The following is an 18,420-nucleotide window of genomic DNA, read 5'->3' as shown; positions in this document are numbered from 1 at the left end:
AATAATTATCAGTGAGTCTGCACTGACATGTACTCTCAAAAGTGTTTGTGCAAAAAATACTTTTCCAAATGGTAACTCAAGAGCTTCTAGTTGACATTTGAAGCCAAGAAACACACTAGTAATTAATGTTAGGCAATATATTAATGTTTGAATGAAATGCAGTGTCAACTACACCATACGCGATCAAAATTAATATTCACTGTGCTTGTGTTCCTTAGGTCATCACACTATTTACATTGGGGTCCATGTGCCGAAGAGCTATAGGAGAAGGCGGCGTCATAGAAGAAGACCTGGGCACAAAGAAAAGAAGGAAAAGGAGAAAATCTCTGAGAATTACTCTGACAAATCAGACGTAGAAAATGCTGATGAGACAAGCAGCAGCATCCTTAAACCGCTCAGTAAGTGCTGGTATTGGTTGTTACTCAATATGATGGTCTGTTGCCTGGTGATTTGCTCCTGACTTGAAGCATGAAGGAGGAAACTGGATCAGTGAAAACAGTCATCATGTGTTGCAGGGCCAGAGCCTTTTTTTAATCAGTTGTTGGTGAGTGGTGGTTGTGATTTGGAAAAGGCACAGGCCAGAGCAAACGTTGCAACCTTTCTGTATCACCTGAGTTTGCTCCTGAGGTAAGGCCAGTCAGGAGCAGGCCAAAAGTTGGCATTGTGTTTAAGGAGATAGCAAGAAAACTCAAAAACTGAGTAGATATCTGGAGAGATTCACTGCAGCAGCTTCTCCTGTGTGCAGGTTGTCTACCCTCTCTGGGATTCGAGTACAAATCATAGGTCCAGCTAGAAACTGCCTCGTAGGAGCGGGGTAATAAGAACCACCAAGACCACTGCCACAGGCTGTAAGAAACATCCTCTTGGGGTTTGGCTTGGTCATATCAGTAACTTATGGTGCGTATAAGACTTTTGCCTTCAGTAATTTATCAGTTTAAGGTTTCGCAAAGAAAAAGAGTAGTAAAATGTAGCATTATTGTATGGATAAATATCCATAGGGCTTGAATATCTGAATTTTGATAGACAGATGATGTCTGTTGGTGATGTCCTGTACCCGCATTGGTATTGAAATTGTTAACCACATGAGAGAGATCTTTGTTAGCCAGCGTCATGACTTTGCGGCTCTTCAGTAACTTTGTAGGAGACTGTCATATAGTCCAATTCCTCTTACTGTCTTCTCTGTTGGCCACAAGCTTGATCTAAAATTTGGAGGGAGCCTGCTTAAATACAAGTGGGAGGAAGACAGTGACAGCCTGCTAAAATGGGATTGCGCCAACAAGGTTTGAAGATAGAACAGCCCAAGGATGATGTAGCTGAAAATTTTGAGGCTTAATTCCAGGAGGCTGGACTTGGAGTAAACAGTTTGCTTATGAGTGAGAAAACGCTTCCTGACCTAGAGGGGAGGAAGCAGCAGGATGGTACCTGATCATGTTGAAGAAACACCTGAGTTTTTAGTTATACAATGTTGCTGCTGCTGCATAGTTACTGCATATAAAGACAGTAATAGGGGATCAAATCAGTCATGTTTCTAGCCCTGTGCTTGTTGTTCTCAGTGGTGCAGATACTTCAGAAAATGACTAGTGGAAAGAAAGGCATGTCACAAAGTCCATTTGCTCTTCATAGCTGTAGTTCCCTAATTGTCCCAGGGAAATTTTATTTTTAACACTCAGAAACCAGGTGTTGGTTTTACACTGAAATACAGTATTATGTCTTAAGAACACTAGGTATTTTATGTTTAATTCTTATAAATACACCTCTGACCGTTTTTGCCTGCCAGTGACCAGATCCATACTGAGTCTTTCTGGGCTTCTGGATGTATCAGCATCCTAGGAGAATCATTTCCACAGACTAATTGTTCCTGTGGTTGAAAACCTGTTTCTTCCATCAGTTCTTGATTTGCTGCTGTTCATTTTTGTTCATCATCCCTTCTGTTCTGTGTCACCTGAGACAGAGTTAATGGTATTTTTCCTCTATTCCTTTCATAGTTGAGTATGTGCTTATCTCCTTTTCCTCTCCATGTAAACAAGTGCAGTCTTTTCAGCTTCTCTCAATCTGAGAATTTCCCCATGGTCTATTCCACCCTGACCTCTTTGCACTATGCACTTTTGGAATGAGGTCACTTAAATCCCACACAACATTCCAGGTGTCCCATGCAAGTGTGTTAATACTACATCATTCGTAAGGTCTGTATCATTCATGCTCTTATATATCTAGGTATTTTACCAGGTTCTTTGACCTGTTGTTGTGTGCTGGTGGCCAGATCTTTTTACGAGCTGGCACAGTTAATTTAGAACACTGTAAAGGATAGGAGTGGTTCAGGTTACTGCCTTAAATTTCCAAACACTGAATTTCACGTTGCCTCTTCTCCTCAGGTTTTCTCCCTTCTGAAACTCCTGTTTTCTTAACTGACCTGAATTGTTCATCTCTTACAGACTTTCACTTGCTAACAATCCTCTCCCTTCTAGTTGTGCATATGTAGTAAACAACAGACTTCATAGAGCAATTTCTGGCACTCTGCTCTTGATGATTTCCATCATTTATAACTGGCTCCTATTTCCATTTAGTTTTCTATCCCTTAGGTGGTGGCCGATCAGAGACAATTGTTGGATATTCAGACTGTGGCAACTATAGATACCTCTTACTCAAACTTTGCTGAAGGCTTTTTGAGAGTCTAAGTGGTTTAGATGCACTGAGACTCCACCTGCTCTGTTCACTCTCAGGCATGGAAAATATTTCCAAGAGAAGACCCGTTCTCTTCTCACAAAGAAATGCATCCCACATCAACTTAGTCTGATTTTCATTACTGGCAATTACAGCAAGAAATCTCAATATAACCCCCTTTTTGTTCTTAATCTTCATCTGTTAAATGTAATTGAGTTAGGGGTACTTGGCTAAGGATCAGTTTCAGAGAGCCAGGAATAAAGACTGATAAAGAGTTTGGGAATTTGGAATGGCAATTTTATGGAGCTGGGAGAAAGCGGAAATGAACTATCTTACAAATATTTGAGACAGCTGTCAGAAGAGAGCATGTGGCATAAGAAGCTGAAATATCTACTAGGGCTCAGCCCTGCGGTTTAGAAGAGTAGGAAGCTGGAAGAAGTTTGCTAGGGAGTCGGGGCGCGGGGTGGCAAAGGGAGAGCTGTGGCTGCGTTGTGGCCAGCCAGGAATGAGCGCTGGATTTGGCTGCTCCCCTCTGAAGGAGAAAACAGCAGAAACTGAGCGAGAGGTGAAATGCAGAATGCCATTAAAAACTTCTGGAGCTTGGAGACAATTGGACCTGACTGTAGAGAATGAGCATTAGTCTAACATGCCTGAGGTCTTTTTACAGTGGCGGAGGGATATAAAGGGACTGCATCTGTCAGAGTTAGGCCAGCTCTGCAGTGGCTTGCTGGAGATGCATGGGAGGCACATGATGTCCCGATGTCGTCAGAAGAGGAAAAATCAGTGCCTTGGACATCAAGGAAAGATGAAGTCCTGAGCTCACAGTGCAGTGTGACGCAGTTCAGCGTTAACTGTGGCTGCCTTGTAGAGGGACCCAAGAATAGAAAAGCAGTGGGTGTTGCAGTTCCCAGGATTAAGGGGTGCTGGGACAGTCGTGTAAATGACCCTTGCATAACACTGCTTGCCTGGTGGCCCGCTCTAACTGGGGCTATCCATCTTCAACAGTACTAGCTGCTAAAAACATATCAGATTGATGCTGGTTTTAAGGATCGGTCAGGGGCTGAGGCTCAATGAACACTGTGTTGCAAATACAGTGTGTAAGAGACTGTCTTCAGCAAGACTTCAGAGGAGGTAGTAGGTGTGTGTACATGGAATGAGATATTGAAATGAAAGCATTGTTCATCTCATTGTTGGTGAGATGAAATGGAAGACGTAGGCATCTTTTCCTTTGGATTCATATATGCTCTGTTTTTTATCAACAGTGTTTTAAAACAAGCAAAATCTCTTTTAAATTTAGAAAACCCAGACAACTCAAGGAGATGTAAAATGCATCCAAGTCTATAAAACCAAGAATTTATATAGCTCCTTCTCTTTTTTTTATTTATTTTTTTTTTTTTGCACGTATTAGCTTGGCCAAGTATTAGACACTGTCAGTTCAGCTTTTACATGATTTGTAGTTTATTTCATCTTCAGTTACAATAACAATCATATAAAGCTCAATTTGCAAGATCTCTACTAATGAAGTTGTTAAAGTAGTTTCTAGAAGTTCAGGAAATGATTTCTGATTGTCTCAGTTAGAGCTTTGTTTTTACTGACCAGAAGGCTTAGGCTAGTTTTGAGCTGATACATCACTTTTATTTCTTGATCTGTCTCTATAAGCCTAAACCCAGATATCTTAGCTGAAGATGATTCCTCAGCACCTTTGGCAAAAATTCTGCCATCAGTTTGTGACCAACTCTGGATTTGAATCACCAGGTCAAACCGCTGCACCACAGCAAATGAACCTGATGAAACACGTCTGTGGATGCAGGCAAGAGAGTAGACAGGTCCGTAAATGCAAACCTTGCCTATAAACACCTTGTTCCAGTTCAGAACCGGTCTAGCTGCACTTCTGTATTTGGCAATTGGGGCAGTCTGGAAATGACAATACTTTTTTTTTTTTTTTAATCTGGATCCAGTTCAGTCAAACAAGCCAAAATCTGTGAGTTTATAGACAGCCTTCAACTCTCCCATCTGGAGAGGATTAGGGAAATTGAATATATACAGAAATGTGTTTTATTCTAAGTAAATTATTGCTTAGGAAAGATGCCTACTTCTAAAATCCAGCCAGGGATACTGTCTGATACACCGAGGAGGAGGTATGAAGGCCATGCCCCCTCAGCAGAGCCCTTTCGGTATGTTCCAGGCCTGCAGGGGCTGTCTCTGCACTAGGAGAGAAAACTGGCGTTCACACCCTTGTTCTCGGGCAGGACTGCTGACGCTGGTGCTAGTTGAAATGTGGCTTCCTTTAACCTCAGACTGTTACACTTCATCTGGGACACCAACTTGTATCAGCACCGTGTTTATGAAAGTAACTCTTTTAAGTAGCAATTGGCTTGATCCTGGTTTCCAGTTATGCTCAGTAAGGAGGAAATGCTTTAGTAGTGGTTATTCTGCACCATTCAGGAAGCTGGCATGTATGTATTTTGGGGGAAAAAAGCATATAACTGATTGTGTTACTATTAGGCAGACTTTAAGTAACCTCTTTTGAACTGCCTAAAACACACATGGCTGTTAAAAAGTAAGCAAAGATTTATGCTCTCAGAACCCTGCGTTGTTGTTCAGATACCCAACCTGCAAAATGAGAAAGTGTGTTGAGAGACGATGTCCAAAACAGATCTTTCAGAGGGGAGGTTACGTGATTTTGTGATGCTCGTGGCTGAAGTGTTGGCCAGCTGGAATTTTAGGCACATCAGATCCATCCATCCTGGTTCACTCAGTTAGTGGGGAGAAGGAAAGACCTGCAGCTGGACAGAGAGTTGCTGGTGGAAACCAAAAGGAAACTTGTCAGTTGAGATGTGTAGAAGTGTCAGGCCTGATTATGCCCTCAGGTCAGCTGATTGCTTATCTGTATATGAAGTGTGTGGTATAGTTTGCTGTTGCATATAAGGGAGGAACAAGGAAAGCAGAAATACATTTCTTCAGGACAGACTGCTGATCCGAATCCATTTCCCTCTTCCTCGTTCTTTACTACAGACATGCGGAGATTTTCCCATGAGGAAGTGCATCTGTGCTGGATCTGGGAGGGGGGTTCTTCTCGTTGTCTGGTTGCCCTCTGAGTTAATTTGGCTCACCTCCCTGATGCTGCTTCGAGGTGGCTCAAACCCAACGAAATCACGTCTCTCGGCAAGCACTGTAGTAGCACGTAGACGCTGTGTTTATGCACACAGCGGTATGAGGTACTGCGCAGAGATGCTGGCACTTGTGCACGACTTGGCTGGATTGTTCTTTGCCTGGCCCAGCCCCATACTGCTTAGACACACGGGATGTGTAAAAGGTACCTGCTAACATCTGATGAAGATATGGATCTCCCTATTTTGAAACTTTGAAAGAGTGTTTAAAACGGAAATGCTTGGAATATGTGATACGGACTTGGGCCAGTCTGAGTTATTACGTTGTCAGAAGAAACAGAAGTAGAAAATGTCAGATTCCTTGACAGAATAGGAATTCCCATCTTTGTTTAGTTTATCTGTGCATGGTCAACAGTTTCTGGAAGTTAAGAAACTGTCAGTGTGTGTTGATGACTCTGAATACTGTGGTTAAGATAAAAGCCCTTTTATAGGCAAAAGTGATTCCAAATGAGTGGAGACCAATAACCCCAAAATATAAAATGTATGGCCCTTTCCAAAATATTTTGGGGAATTTGATGTGTAGTGTGGGACTACTATTAAAAGCTATAAAGTAATGGCTTGCAATACTAAAGGCTTGCTCTGCTCTGTAACATTTTGCAGTCCTGTTACGCAGCCTGCAGATCTGAGGAAGATCTGAGCCTTCATTCACAATTTGGGTAAAGAAAGTAATAGGCAAGTGAATTGCAGCATCTTATATTCTGGAGCTCTGTTTCCTCTGAATCACGAAGTTTCGTAGGCTGCCAGCCTTTAGCTTCTTTCTCCAGTTTCATGCTTGACAATGTTACATGAAAATAAGACATTGAAACACTGTTAACGAAATACGATAAAGAAGGAATTTGCTTTGATGGGACAATAAGCTGCCTGCTGATGTTTTTTTGCCCTTATAAACACAGGACTTCGTGCTCATCTGAAGTGTGGGACTGTGTATACATATGTGCCCATGCAAACACACACACACACTTATACATGTAGATATGCCCTTTTTAAAGACTAAGAGGGACTTTCCAGGAAAATTCAGGCCTATGCTGAAGGGCTGTAAGATTGGATTTTCCTTCAATGGTCTGTTATTTCTCTCGGCTTGGTATAAATGTTTTATCCCACCATTTGTGGGATGTAAAGCCTTGCTGTGATACTTCATGGTTTACTGACTGTTTTTGTTAAAACCACATGTGGCTCTGAAAAATTTTTGTTGCCAGCCTGGAAGATTTGTTTGGACTCAGCATAATGCCGAAAAAACAGGGTGGGACTAGAGGAGGTTTTGTGTTCATAGGTTACTGGAAATGGGCATCACGGGGCACTGTGCCCCTCTCCAGGAGTGACTGTGATGGCTGACACTGGTAGGGGGTTCAGCAGGGTGTGTGGGGCCATGCCTCACCACAGGCATGGCAAGAGTCCTGCTGAAGCCAATAGCCTCTTCTCACATTATTTCTGTTCCCCGATGAGGAAGGTTTAGGCTGTACTGGAAAGTGTCAGTGGTGCTGCATATCCACATGCATACCACTTAAATGCCATTAGTATTTCTTCTGAAGCTGCATCTCTGTGGAGGAAACTCCACCTTACGTACCGCTGTTTACACGTCTGTTTAGGAGGATGTTATAAATTCAACTTTCTGGTTGTGATTGTGAACTGGGAGACAGTTATTCTTTGCCCTGCCAGCCTGGAGTGGCAGCTTATTCTCCCTCTCTCCTGTGTTTGGCACAGACGGATGCGTGCAAAGTTCCCTGGGCAAGAGGGAAGCCCGGGAAGCCCTCGTGGGCCCCTGCACAAAGGGCAGCAAACCCAACTGGGTGTCTTGCCATGAGTCCTTACCCATGCAGATCTCAGCGAAGAGCCAGACGAAGATAGGCTTAATAGCTCCGTATCACAGAGAAGAGGTCATGCCAAATCTCCACCAGCCTGAGTTTCCTGCCATAAATACGTTAAAAATGGGGGTGCATTTGTGTTTGGGGAAATGATGAGAGAGACACCTAGTTCATAGCTGTCACCTGCAACCTGTTGATTTTAGCACATTGACCTATCAAACCCACATTCTGCACAGCAAATTACTGGACTTTCTGGCATGTTTGCAACAAACACACAGCCCCCCACCCCACCCCCAAAATGCAGCAAGCAAGAAGGAGGCACCCATAAAACTGATAACCACTGTTTTGTTACAACATTTTCTTAGGACTCCCATCCTTGAAGACAGTAAAATCTGATTTTGGTAGGTGTCAAAACATGCCTGGTATATAAATATAACCGCAGAATATATGTTTTAGAAAATGTTATAGAAGGGATAAGGAGTTACGACTGAGCCCATCTCTCATTTTACGGTGTTAGTTGCAGCTGTTCTTCATGTGGTGACATGTGGGCTAGGCCTACTGAGGGTTTTCTCTGCCAGTTGAAGGGTGGAACTATGATCCTGTTTACAAGACACAAAAGCAGAAACAGAGCAAAGAGGTTGAAAATCTGGATCTGGCTGTGGAAGTGGTTTCTAGAGGACCCCTACAGAAAGAGAGGGAGGGAAGAGATGATAGGGGTCATTCCATCAAAGGTTTGTAAAGGTTTGCAGTTTGCCCAGAAAAATTCCTCTTCCACCCACCAGCAGTAGTTCTTTAGGGTTTTAGCAAAAAAAAATTTCTCTTGAGCCCTCAGATGTGGGTTAGGAGGAACATTTTGCTGAAAGAGTAAACATTTGCAGCAGAGGCGTTTCATTAAGGTGCCATCTGAGGCTTGGGCTGTTGCGTTGAACTGAGAGCAGCTCTCAGAGTGGAGGTGATGGTCTGGATGCACCAGATTCGCTATGTAGACGGCCACTGTTGCCCTCTGTAACCATGGCCAAATGTCATCCATGGCTATGGGCTAATATGCAGCTTTTAATAATTATAATTTAAAATGGAGCTTTCCCTCAGAAAAAGTTCTGTGTCCTTTGAAGCTTGCTCTAAGTTTGGGGTATGTGTGCTAATACTTTGCCACTGAATATCTGCATTTAAGTAGTGCTCAGGAGGATGTTTTACATGGAGAGAGACCTGTAATTATCTGTAATAGACTGTATGAACCTGACAGATCCTGCAACATCAGTTGGCACCGTTTTTTGAAAACTGGTTAATCTGTGCTTGTTTTATTGAGATGCCTGGGGATATAAAAGATGTTGCAGCAAGCAATCTTGCACTATGAATTCACTATGCTCATTTGTTTAATCTTTTTTAATCCAAGTACAGTAGTTTTACATACTGGTTCTGGTTGATGTGGGGCACAGTGAAATTGATGTCATGAATATCCTTATTTTTTTTTACATTATGGTTTGCTTTTTGCTTAATGAATACTTTTTTGGCCCTTTCAGTTTCTTTAGGTCTCCTAAGGGGTGTCCCTGCCTAAATAATACAGGGAGTGGTAACATGCTGTGAATAGTGCTAGCCAGGTATCCCTGGTAGCTATTCTGCTTTTTGGTATGTTCTCTCGCTCACCAACACAGTCTTTGTTGGAGAGGAGGGCTCACCTTTAGGGCTGAAATGCCAGTTGATTCCCTTGTGTCCCTGATTTGAGAAGTACTTCATCACATCCTTAATTCCCACCAAAGTCCCTAATTCTTGGACATGTATGCAAGTGTTTTTGGGGCACCGTCCCACCAGTGGATCAGATACAATCTGTCCACCTCGTGCTTCTCATTTCTTTAGAACCATGATATTTTGAAGTCTTCCCCCTTGCTCAATGCCAGTTCTTGTGAACAGTTTGCTTACCCAAGACCTGAAGTGATGTTTCACATTTACTGACTTAAGTGGGATGCTGAAGTATGCAGCTCCATCTCTTATAAACATGAGAGGTGCAGTATCAAGGGCAGCGTGCTGAGGACTCCTAGTAAATACTCCGTGCCCAGCCTGCAGGGACCAGGAGTGTCTCGTAGGCACAGAACGAGCCACCGCATCCGGGGAGGTGACTGAGGTGAGCCGAGGAATATCCAGAAGGCTTTCTCCCTGGCGCTGCCGCTGAAACAGGGCGGGGGAGGAGGGTTATTTGAAACCACCCATGGAAAAAGCAATTTGAGCCCACTAGTATGGAAACCACCTCTGTCGAGTTTTAAATACAGCTCATGCGTTGACATCAGTGAGGCATTCTGGAGGGTTTTTCCAAGCTTTCCATTGCAGGCATCTGCTTACAAAGAGTAAGCTTTGTCGCCCTCCAGCACAGAGCTGCCTTTCTCAGGGGCATTTCCCCACACAAAACAGGGACCAAATTGCATGCGGTGATACTGAAGTGACAGGGGGATTTCAGCAGAATGCAGCAGGCCTGATCTGCAGGTGCAGCCACCTGCAAGCTCAGCCAGAGGCTGCTTGTCCAAATGGCTGCACCTCCGATGCTTATGGAATTGCTCCTGTTTGTTTTACAGTGGAGTGTGAGGTTTCTATTTAACTATATGTATTTAAAAAAAACCCATGCCTATGATCTCTTTCATTGTCCTCCAGCTGTCTTCCTCCCTCTCTACATGGAGTATGATTTCTGGTACCACCTCCAACTCGGAGTGCTTGTCTTGCAGGAAGAGCTTCTCCGTCATGGAGAGCATCCCAGCTGAGTTCCAGTGACGAGTGGAAGTCGCCAGCCCAAGTATGGAACAATCTATCTGTAGTGAGATGGAATTAATTCAACAAGGATATTTAAACATCAATTTAGGAAGGCTCAGGCTTATTGTCTATACTAAAAGGTCATTAAACTAGCAGTTATAAATAGCAAGAGACAGCTACAGGATCGAAAGATATGCACGTACTTAGCAGAGCAGATGTAGCATAGTCGGGGGTGTGCCCAAAGCCCTCTTTCTGTTCGCGTTGTTGGATTTTTAAACAATCAGTTTCTTTCCTGGCTCTTTAAGACATGGGGTGGGATTTTTCAAACAGCCTTTTAGCCTCAGCTGACTACAGTAAGAGCAGAGATAGACCAGTGTCGAGAGCCTTTGAAAAATACCAGTCAGGATGGCCAAGTATCTTCATTTTTGGTACTGATGTCGTCACATGAGGAAGATCAGCAGGGAGACGTTCCATAAATGTAAGGGAATCTGAGATACTTGGATGCTTTGGTCTTCAAGGACCTACAAAGCAAAGCAGTGGATTTGTCCCAGGTGGTGGAGTCAGCTGAGACATGCCTTTTGCTACCCCTTGCATCTCCAGTGCTGCAAATTTAGGTCAGGTGTAGTGTGACTGTAGGGGTAAACACAGAAATAATTACTGCTTCGACTGCAAACATGCCCTCTGCAGAGCTGGGAGGGCACCTGAGCAGCTGTTTGGGTGCAGCTGGCTGAGTGAGCCGGAAAGGGTACGGGAAGGTGCTCAGGGGCAGGTAGGTTGCTGGGAAAGGTGCCGGCGAGGAGGTCAGCCGCAGCCGGCACCTGGGCGCTGCACCGCACGCCGACGGCACCTTTGGGTGTCCTGCTGCAGTGCAAAGGAGAGGTTACGTAATGCGCTGCGAGACCTCTAATTATATTCACCGGACATCTGACTAGGTAGGACAGAGATCGTTGCTTTCTGGTGCTGGGTGTTTCATCAGGGACCTTCTAATAGCTGTGAGAAGTGCTACGGTCGGGAAGTTGTCGTGCCTGGGCCGAAGAGAGGAGCTGCCCCGTCACTGCAGGGGGTGCGAAGCTGGAGCTGCGCTTGGTGTCAAGAAGGATGTTTCTGGGTTTATGCCTGGGCTCAGGGAAGGTGTTGTGACCTCAGAAAATCTAGGGGAAAGATAAGGAGAGGAGGTATAAGGAGGAGAGTTACTTCAAGACTCGGTTGATTGGCAGTTAGGAAGACTTTTTCTAGGTGTGGGAGTGACAGAGAAGAGACATAAGTAGGAGGAAGATACTTTAACAGCAGCTAAACACAACTCCCTCCCCCCCGTTAATTACTCCAAATCCTGTCAGTGAGAGATGTGCTGGATGGTATTTCTCCTTTTCCTTTGGCTGCATCCTGCTAACTGTAAAGGCTCTCAGTTCCCACCGAAGCACTTTTATAAGATGAAGGTACATCGTGGTATGTGGCTGGGCCTAGATTTGAACTGTAACCCTAGGCAAAGGCTTTCTTTTTTCTTGGCAAGAGTACAGTGTTTTTCACAGAGAGTTAATTGAAGAAGAAGAAGAAAAAAGGCTTTCTTTACAACAACCCTTGATTGAAGTGTATTTTTTTTGTTTTTTAAACTAGACTTCTGCGTATGTTGGTCGCATGAGGGCTTCTTAGGAACATTTAGGTTTGTTTAAAACATTTTGAGCTTCCTTTACACCTGATATCCACCTTATTTAGGCAAATGCATGGCTGAAATTGAGCTTATGACAGAGACTGGTGCTAACCTGCGTGGCGGTCTCGGTTTTCCTTTGCTGCCCAGCTGAAGGCCGGCGGTTCTGAGCACCGATCCATGGGAGTGGGACGGTGGGTGCCACTGCGTGAGCCGGTTGCGCTCAGGAGCGGAGAGGAGTAGGCAGCTGCTTTTTGTGCAGTGTTTCAGGGTAAGCAAACAGTGCAGCTTTTTATCGCTGCCAAGGATGTTCACTGCTCTTCTCCGCACCCCTGCAGCATTATATTTTTGTGTTTTCCCCTTTCAGTGAACTTTCCAAAGTAATTACTGGAATGTGTTTTAGCATCTCACTCTGATATAGAGGAAGGCCTTAACATCTTTGCTGAGCTTTTGCTCCTTGCTTGTGACAGCTGGAAGATGAGCTGCACAGAGGGCTTTTTTGTTTTTGTTTTCCAAATTCCAGGTTTTGGGTACGTGTGATGAAAGGTAGGACTGAACTGTTCCTCCTCGTAGGACTGAACTGTTCCTCCTTCAGTAGGTGCGGGCTGAGACTCCCACACACTGTAGTGGAAAGTGATCTTTCTTGGCAATGCTGGTAGTTGAGGCAAAGACTGCGTGCTTGCAGTGCGGAGGATTAGTTATTTCCCTGTCGAGAAAGGTATGGTATTTGTGAATATTCTTGAGAATAAGGTTGGGGAAAGGAGCAGTGTCCCCAAGTTAGGTGTATGTTAGATCTGATTTGATCTAGTCCTCAGTCATGAACCCCGTAGAAAGGCCTCCGCTGCACACGTGCTCGGGCACAGCACATGAAGTCTGAGCGTAGCCCGGCCGCGAGCTGCCCTGGGTGCCTTTGGCAAGTCCCGAAAGGCTGGCGTTGAAAGTCTTCAAAGGCACAGCTATGTGAAGGATCTTGTGCGAGTGAAAATAAATCTCACCGTAATCTAACCGCGTTTCCCACGTTATCCTCTCTGGTTGACAGTCTTTATAGACACAGCTATGCGTCTCGCTCTGGCAAGTCCTTTGCTTTGAGAAACACCGCCTGCCTAAGCCAAGTCCAAACTCTGCCCCCTGCGTTTTACTGTCTCTCCTCCTCTGCTGTGAAGTCTTAAGGTCTCCCCACTAGGGCTGCGCTTTGTACCGAGGACAAGGAGCTGCAGACCACGGGGACAGAAGCTCCTTGTCCTGTGCTGCCTTTTGTCCCGACGCTGCAAGCCGTCGGGGCGGCGAGCACGAGCACCCGTGCACTCGGTTCTTCCCTTGGCAGGGCTCCTCAGCTTGCCTCCAAAATCTTTCTCTTTCCCACAGTATCAGTGAGCTTTTCTTCCTTTCTAGCAACATTTCTTTAAATTTTCTATGGCTTCCACCCTTCTTTCCCTCCTGCTCCAAATGCCACAAAAGTTTTCTTAGGAGTTGAATGACTGTTTAGCCTCACAAACAAAACCAAGCTCTATCCGTGTGATGTTGCATGGTTCCTCAGAAGAAATCCATGTTTTAAACTGAAATGTCATACTCAGTCTTTGTTCTTTCTTATGCTGGTATATTGTGTTTCAGATAGCGATAATGTTGTTCAGTGTTTGCTTTAGTCACCTTTAACTGTGTCAAGGCTCAGAGGTTCTTCAGTAGGGTTTGCCGGCTTACAAATGTTTATTGAAGTGACTTAGGAGTGTGTCATGTAAGAATTAGAAAGCATCTCCTATTTTTAGGGTTTCAGTGTTCCTGAGGCTGTGCTGCAATCAAAGTAGTGCTGAAAAGTCACTTGCATTTCTATTTAAAAAAAAAAAAAAAAAAAAAGTCAGCATTGTGTCATGCCCTTGGGAAGCAATCCCAAATGGCTGGGCCTGGAATAATATGAGAATTTGCAGGGCAGAGTTTTCTGGATATGCAGAGGCCAGGATAAATTGTGCAGATCTGAATTCTGCTTTCAGAGCTTTCTGGATATGTCTGAGATGAGCCGCCACTACAGCAGGGGAAGGTGGGAATGAATGCGATTGTTCTCTTCCCAAGAGAAATGATAATGTGCTTTTGATGAGGATTTTTTATAAGGGACAGTACATTTAAAGGCACAGTGTCATATCTTCAGGTATTTTTTTTTTTAAACCTGCCTCTACTGATTTGTTGATCAAAACACAAACCACAAAAACTTGCCACGGTAGTAATGTCAGTGTAGATGGAAGAGCTGTTGAGCAGTTCCACTTGTGCTATTGACAACTTGAACTGATCAAAATCCATGATTTATTAGGCCCCCGAAATCACAAGATTAATTTAAACGTGAAGCATAAATACAAAAGTGGGCTTGCTTCATCTTGCCTTTGGTTTTGACAACCTAAGGCTGTCACTCCTGCCACGCTTTTAAGTTTTCTGTGCAAACTGAAGAATTGAAACAAATTTTTTTTGGTTAAGTAAAAATTAAGGTTCTTGTATAGTAACTTCCCCTTGAGAGGGGAGTTGAGGAAAACAGAAACCCCACCTGGTTAATATTGAATTACTTGGTGCAAAGTTGGTGATAAAATAAGACTTGAACATTTGCATTTAGTGAATGTGGTCTGGGCATAACAGGAAAATTACCTGTAAAATGAAGAGATGAATCAGCGTCAGAGTGCCTTGATTTTGTGGTAGATGGGAGTGATATGAAGCCTTTGCATTTACTGGTCACTTCTGGCTTGATTCACTGCATATTTGCTTGCAGCCTTACAAGTACGCCAGTCTTGATTAGGAATGGCCTTTGCTGCTTTTTCCTTTACCGTGCAGTTTTTATTAGAAACCTCCCATGGCCAAAGGTGACACAACTGATCATGCTAGGTGTAGAGCAAAGTAATTCAATATAAACTTTATGCTGAGTTTAAAGCCACAGGGTAAGTAACTTTCTACTTTGTGGATTTAACGTGGTTCTTTAACTTCATCTTTAAACTTCTTTAGGTTTTTAAGTACCAGAAAAAATGTCTCTGGGAAGTTTTCATGGGGTATATATTGCCATGTTGAAATGGTGTATTATTCAAATAAACATTGTTTTAGAGGCACAAAATAAGAGGAGGACAATTCTTTTCACAGTAGAGGGGAGGACCTCCTTTAACTGGAAGCTCACTGTGCTAATCTTCTCCCTTGAACTGATAGCATGTGCCGCTATAATTACCTAAGCCACCTTAATTCTTTGCCTAATTCTGTTCTGTGCATTCACGTGAAACTGCTAAGGGACAGAAAAGTCTAAGGAATTTACCATGTGAAAAAAAAAAATCTCATTTAGAAGCATTTTGATTTTAAGCCAGAGATATTTCCATAGCTGAGAAGGGCTGAACTGTGTAGGTGATGCTTGGTACTCTAAAGCTGCCCTTTTTGGATTAATCTCTATGGAAATCTGTTGGACAGTGTGGGAAAACGCCGTGCCATAGCTCTAGGTTTCTCTCTGTGTATATGTAAACAAGAATTTGAAGTGTTTGAAAGCACATAAACTGAACCTGTCCATTTAGCTTGGCAGCTATTTCAGCATCCCCCTACTGTTGCATAGAATACATTTCATACCGTGAGTTTTATGACTCATGTTTTACCAGAAGGCTCTGTTCAAATGAGGCTCTGTCTTATTGATTAAACAGGCAAACCGGTCAGCAGTGGTATCATACTGCTTCTGTATATTTATTTTTTGGGTGTATATAAAGTCGATGGCATTTGGAGTTGAATGCTGTTGACAAGGACTAAACGTAGTTACAAGGAGAAGAAAAGTAGCTGTCCTGAGATCCATCCTAACTTACTGGAAATGTCATATATTATACGTTCGTTGCTGTCACCGATCAATCGTTATCCCCCCAGACAGAAGAACGACTGGCTAGAGTACAAGTCGATAAGACAATTTACACGTGTAGTTTTCAAGGTTCTCCAAAGGATGGATTTTTGTTTCCTTCCCCTGTCAGGTGTCCGAGCAGATCTGCTAACCTAAGAACATCACCCCCGCCACACACCCTTTTTTGTTTTTTTGTTTCTTTTTAGTTCACCTTCATTCCCTGGGTGAGGATTTTAAAGTGTTGCCAAGCTGGATGCTGCTCAACCCTGCGTTGCTTTTTTGCTACGCAGGTTGGCTGACGGCCTCATGTCCCCCCAACACACTCTCGCTCCCTTTGGGGGCTTTCCAGTACCTGTGAAGCATGGTGTCTATAAGTAAATGCCTTTATCCCAGCATCAGTCAAAAGAATTATCTCTTCCTGAAACCATTAGAGTAAAACAACACTTGAAATTAAGAGGCCGAGCAGTTCTAGCAAGCTGAAGAGCTAAATAGTATCGTCTAGGAAAGACGTTCCCTGAAGCAGCGGAGCCCGGGCTCCGGGAATCCGACCCACCGGCCCTAGGAATCCGAGTGGGAAATAGGTACCCATCTTCTCTGTGGCGTTTTAGCTGCACAGCTAGGAGCTAGTGGGAAAACAGCATACACCTGGACCGCAAATGCACTCTGGGCGAACCAGCGTAGAGGGTGCCCTTAGCGATTCTGCCTTGTGAAAGGCAGTATCCCCAAAATGGAGCTGGGGCAAGGAGACAGCGTGGGTTGCATACGGCATGCAGCACACTGGATGAGGGCTGGACCACACTTGCTGCATGCCACATGGATTGGGGATTGCAGCTGATACGAATGTGATTGTGATGGCAACCGAGGGGATAGTCCACGTGGAAACATAAGCAGAAAGGTGGGATTTCCAAAGTCATCCCAAAATAGCTTGGCTTTCAGAGAGACTGATTCACAGCAAGAAAAGGGATCTGGTTACTCTGTGGTGACTTGAGGTGGCAGCGGGCTTAAATCTAAAAGGAGTTTATATAAAAACAATTTAGAATTTGAAGTACATGTAGCACCTGGCTGTTTTACCTTGTGAGCCTGCTGGGGTTACCGTCCGTCCAGGAAGCTGTTGGAAAGACATGTTGGCTTTGCTGTTGAAGTCCCAGCTCCTGGTGAAGTCATTGGTAATTCCGATGGTTTTTCTGTGGAAGAGAGTGTAAGACTCAATTTTGCTCCTAGATGTGGGGCCACCCTCAGCTGCAGTTGGGGTGGGGGCAGGCATGAGACAGGCTCAAGGTCTGTCGCTGCAAACAACTTTGGAGATAGATCTTCGAGCTTGTGAGATCTCGGTCCCCATGAAAACCAAAAATCAGTGCTTATGAAGTCGTTAGTGCAAAATCCTCTAATGTGAATGTAACCAACAGCTGGATTTTCTTGTCTAAGCACTACTTTTTGTTTTCTGTTGGCTTTTGTGGACCTCATTAAAATGTTCCTACTGGGACCATTGAAAATGTTGATCCTTAGTCCCATTATTCTTCAAACTGGTGTCCTTTTCTTCTTTTTTTCCTTTCCATGCTCTGAAACCTGCTTATCTGCCAGCAGAGCTATTGTAGATTTGCTTTTCCTGTCACTTCTTGGTTCTGCACTAGGAAGAAGGCAGGTTAGTCACTTTGGGGGGCCCTGAACTGGGGGTTGCAGCTGAGGTCGGGTGGTAGGGAAGTGTGGGGGGAAAGGACTGGTAAAAGAGGGGCTCTCTGGGTGTTTCTCGCTGTGTGGAGCTGTGTCTCCTGTGATCCCGGGGGGTTGGCAAGAATTACGGCCCTGACCTACTAACCTCCTCCCGTCGGGATCGTGGGTTCAGAAAATGAGTGCACAGATGGCTGCTCTCCGGATGGCACCAGATGCTGCTGATCTAATGAGTAGGAGCAATAGATGTTTTAGCAAATCATGGCGAGTGGTGTAGGGATGTCTATAAGGAGAACTCCTGCAGTGCTTCTCCCTTCTTCCTGATGCTGCCTGTTTCTGGGCCCTCTCCCTTCTTCTCTTGGCATCCCCCGATTTGTCTCCTCCTCCAGGTCAGGTTGGCAGAAAGATGATGCAGATAGTTTTGATTGCACAAGGAAGCTGGTAGAGAATTATATGATTAAGAAATGTGCGGAGGAAGGACCAGGGAACTCAAGGCCAAAAACCTGTTGTGCTCAGATGCCAGGAGGTTGTTATGACAAAATGGGAGTGTTGATGAAGAGAGAAAGTAAATCAATCGTATGCAGAATACCCTGCTGATAACAGAGCTATAGCCTTTTCTTCCTCCCTACAGACTATCACTGCAGCGTGAACCTTTCTGGAGCTCTAGCTTGCACAAGCGAAAAACTCAGAATAATTATGTTTCTGTCACCATTCACTAAAATAGGCTTTGCTATATCCTCCTGCATGCTTTTGAGGAAAAACTTCAGTAGCAGCTGAGCATCCCGTGGCTGTGGGTCGTGTCCAAGGTCCCGTTCCTGGGTGTTTCTTTCTGTCGAGATTATACTAGGGGTATTGAACTTGCTTTCAAGTTTCTGTTGTGTGATACTGTGTTGTGAACGTGTTTGT

General features: G+C 44.2%; 1 protein-coding gene across 3 annotated transcripts in view; it reads left to right on the top strand.

Moving 5' to 3' along the window:
- SLC4A4 (solute carrier family 4 member 4) overlaps positions 1 to 18,420 on the top strand; it is a 229,217-nt gene that overhangs the window by 76,233 nt on the left and 134,564 nt on the right. For all 3 annotated transcript variants that reach the window (XM_064510424.1, XM_064510423.1, XM_064510425.1), the window contains exon 3: positions 219 to 398. In XM_064510424.1, coding sequence (XP_064366494.1) covers positions 219 to 398 — 180 coding nt within the window. The remainder of the gene's footprint in view (positions 1 to 218; positions 399 to 18,420) is intronic.

This window comes from Dromaius novaehollandiae, chromosome 4, assembly GCF_036370855.1.
Source record: "Dromaius novaehollandiae isolate bDroNov1 chromosome 4, bDroNov1.hap1, whole genome shotgun sequence".
Classification (NCBI taxonomy): Eukaryota; Metazoa; Chordata; class Aves; order Casuariiformes; family Dromaiidae; genus Dromaius; species Dromaius novaehollandiae.
Note: the sequence above shows the minus strand (reverse complement) of the source record. Positions and strands in the feature narration are given on the sequence as shown.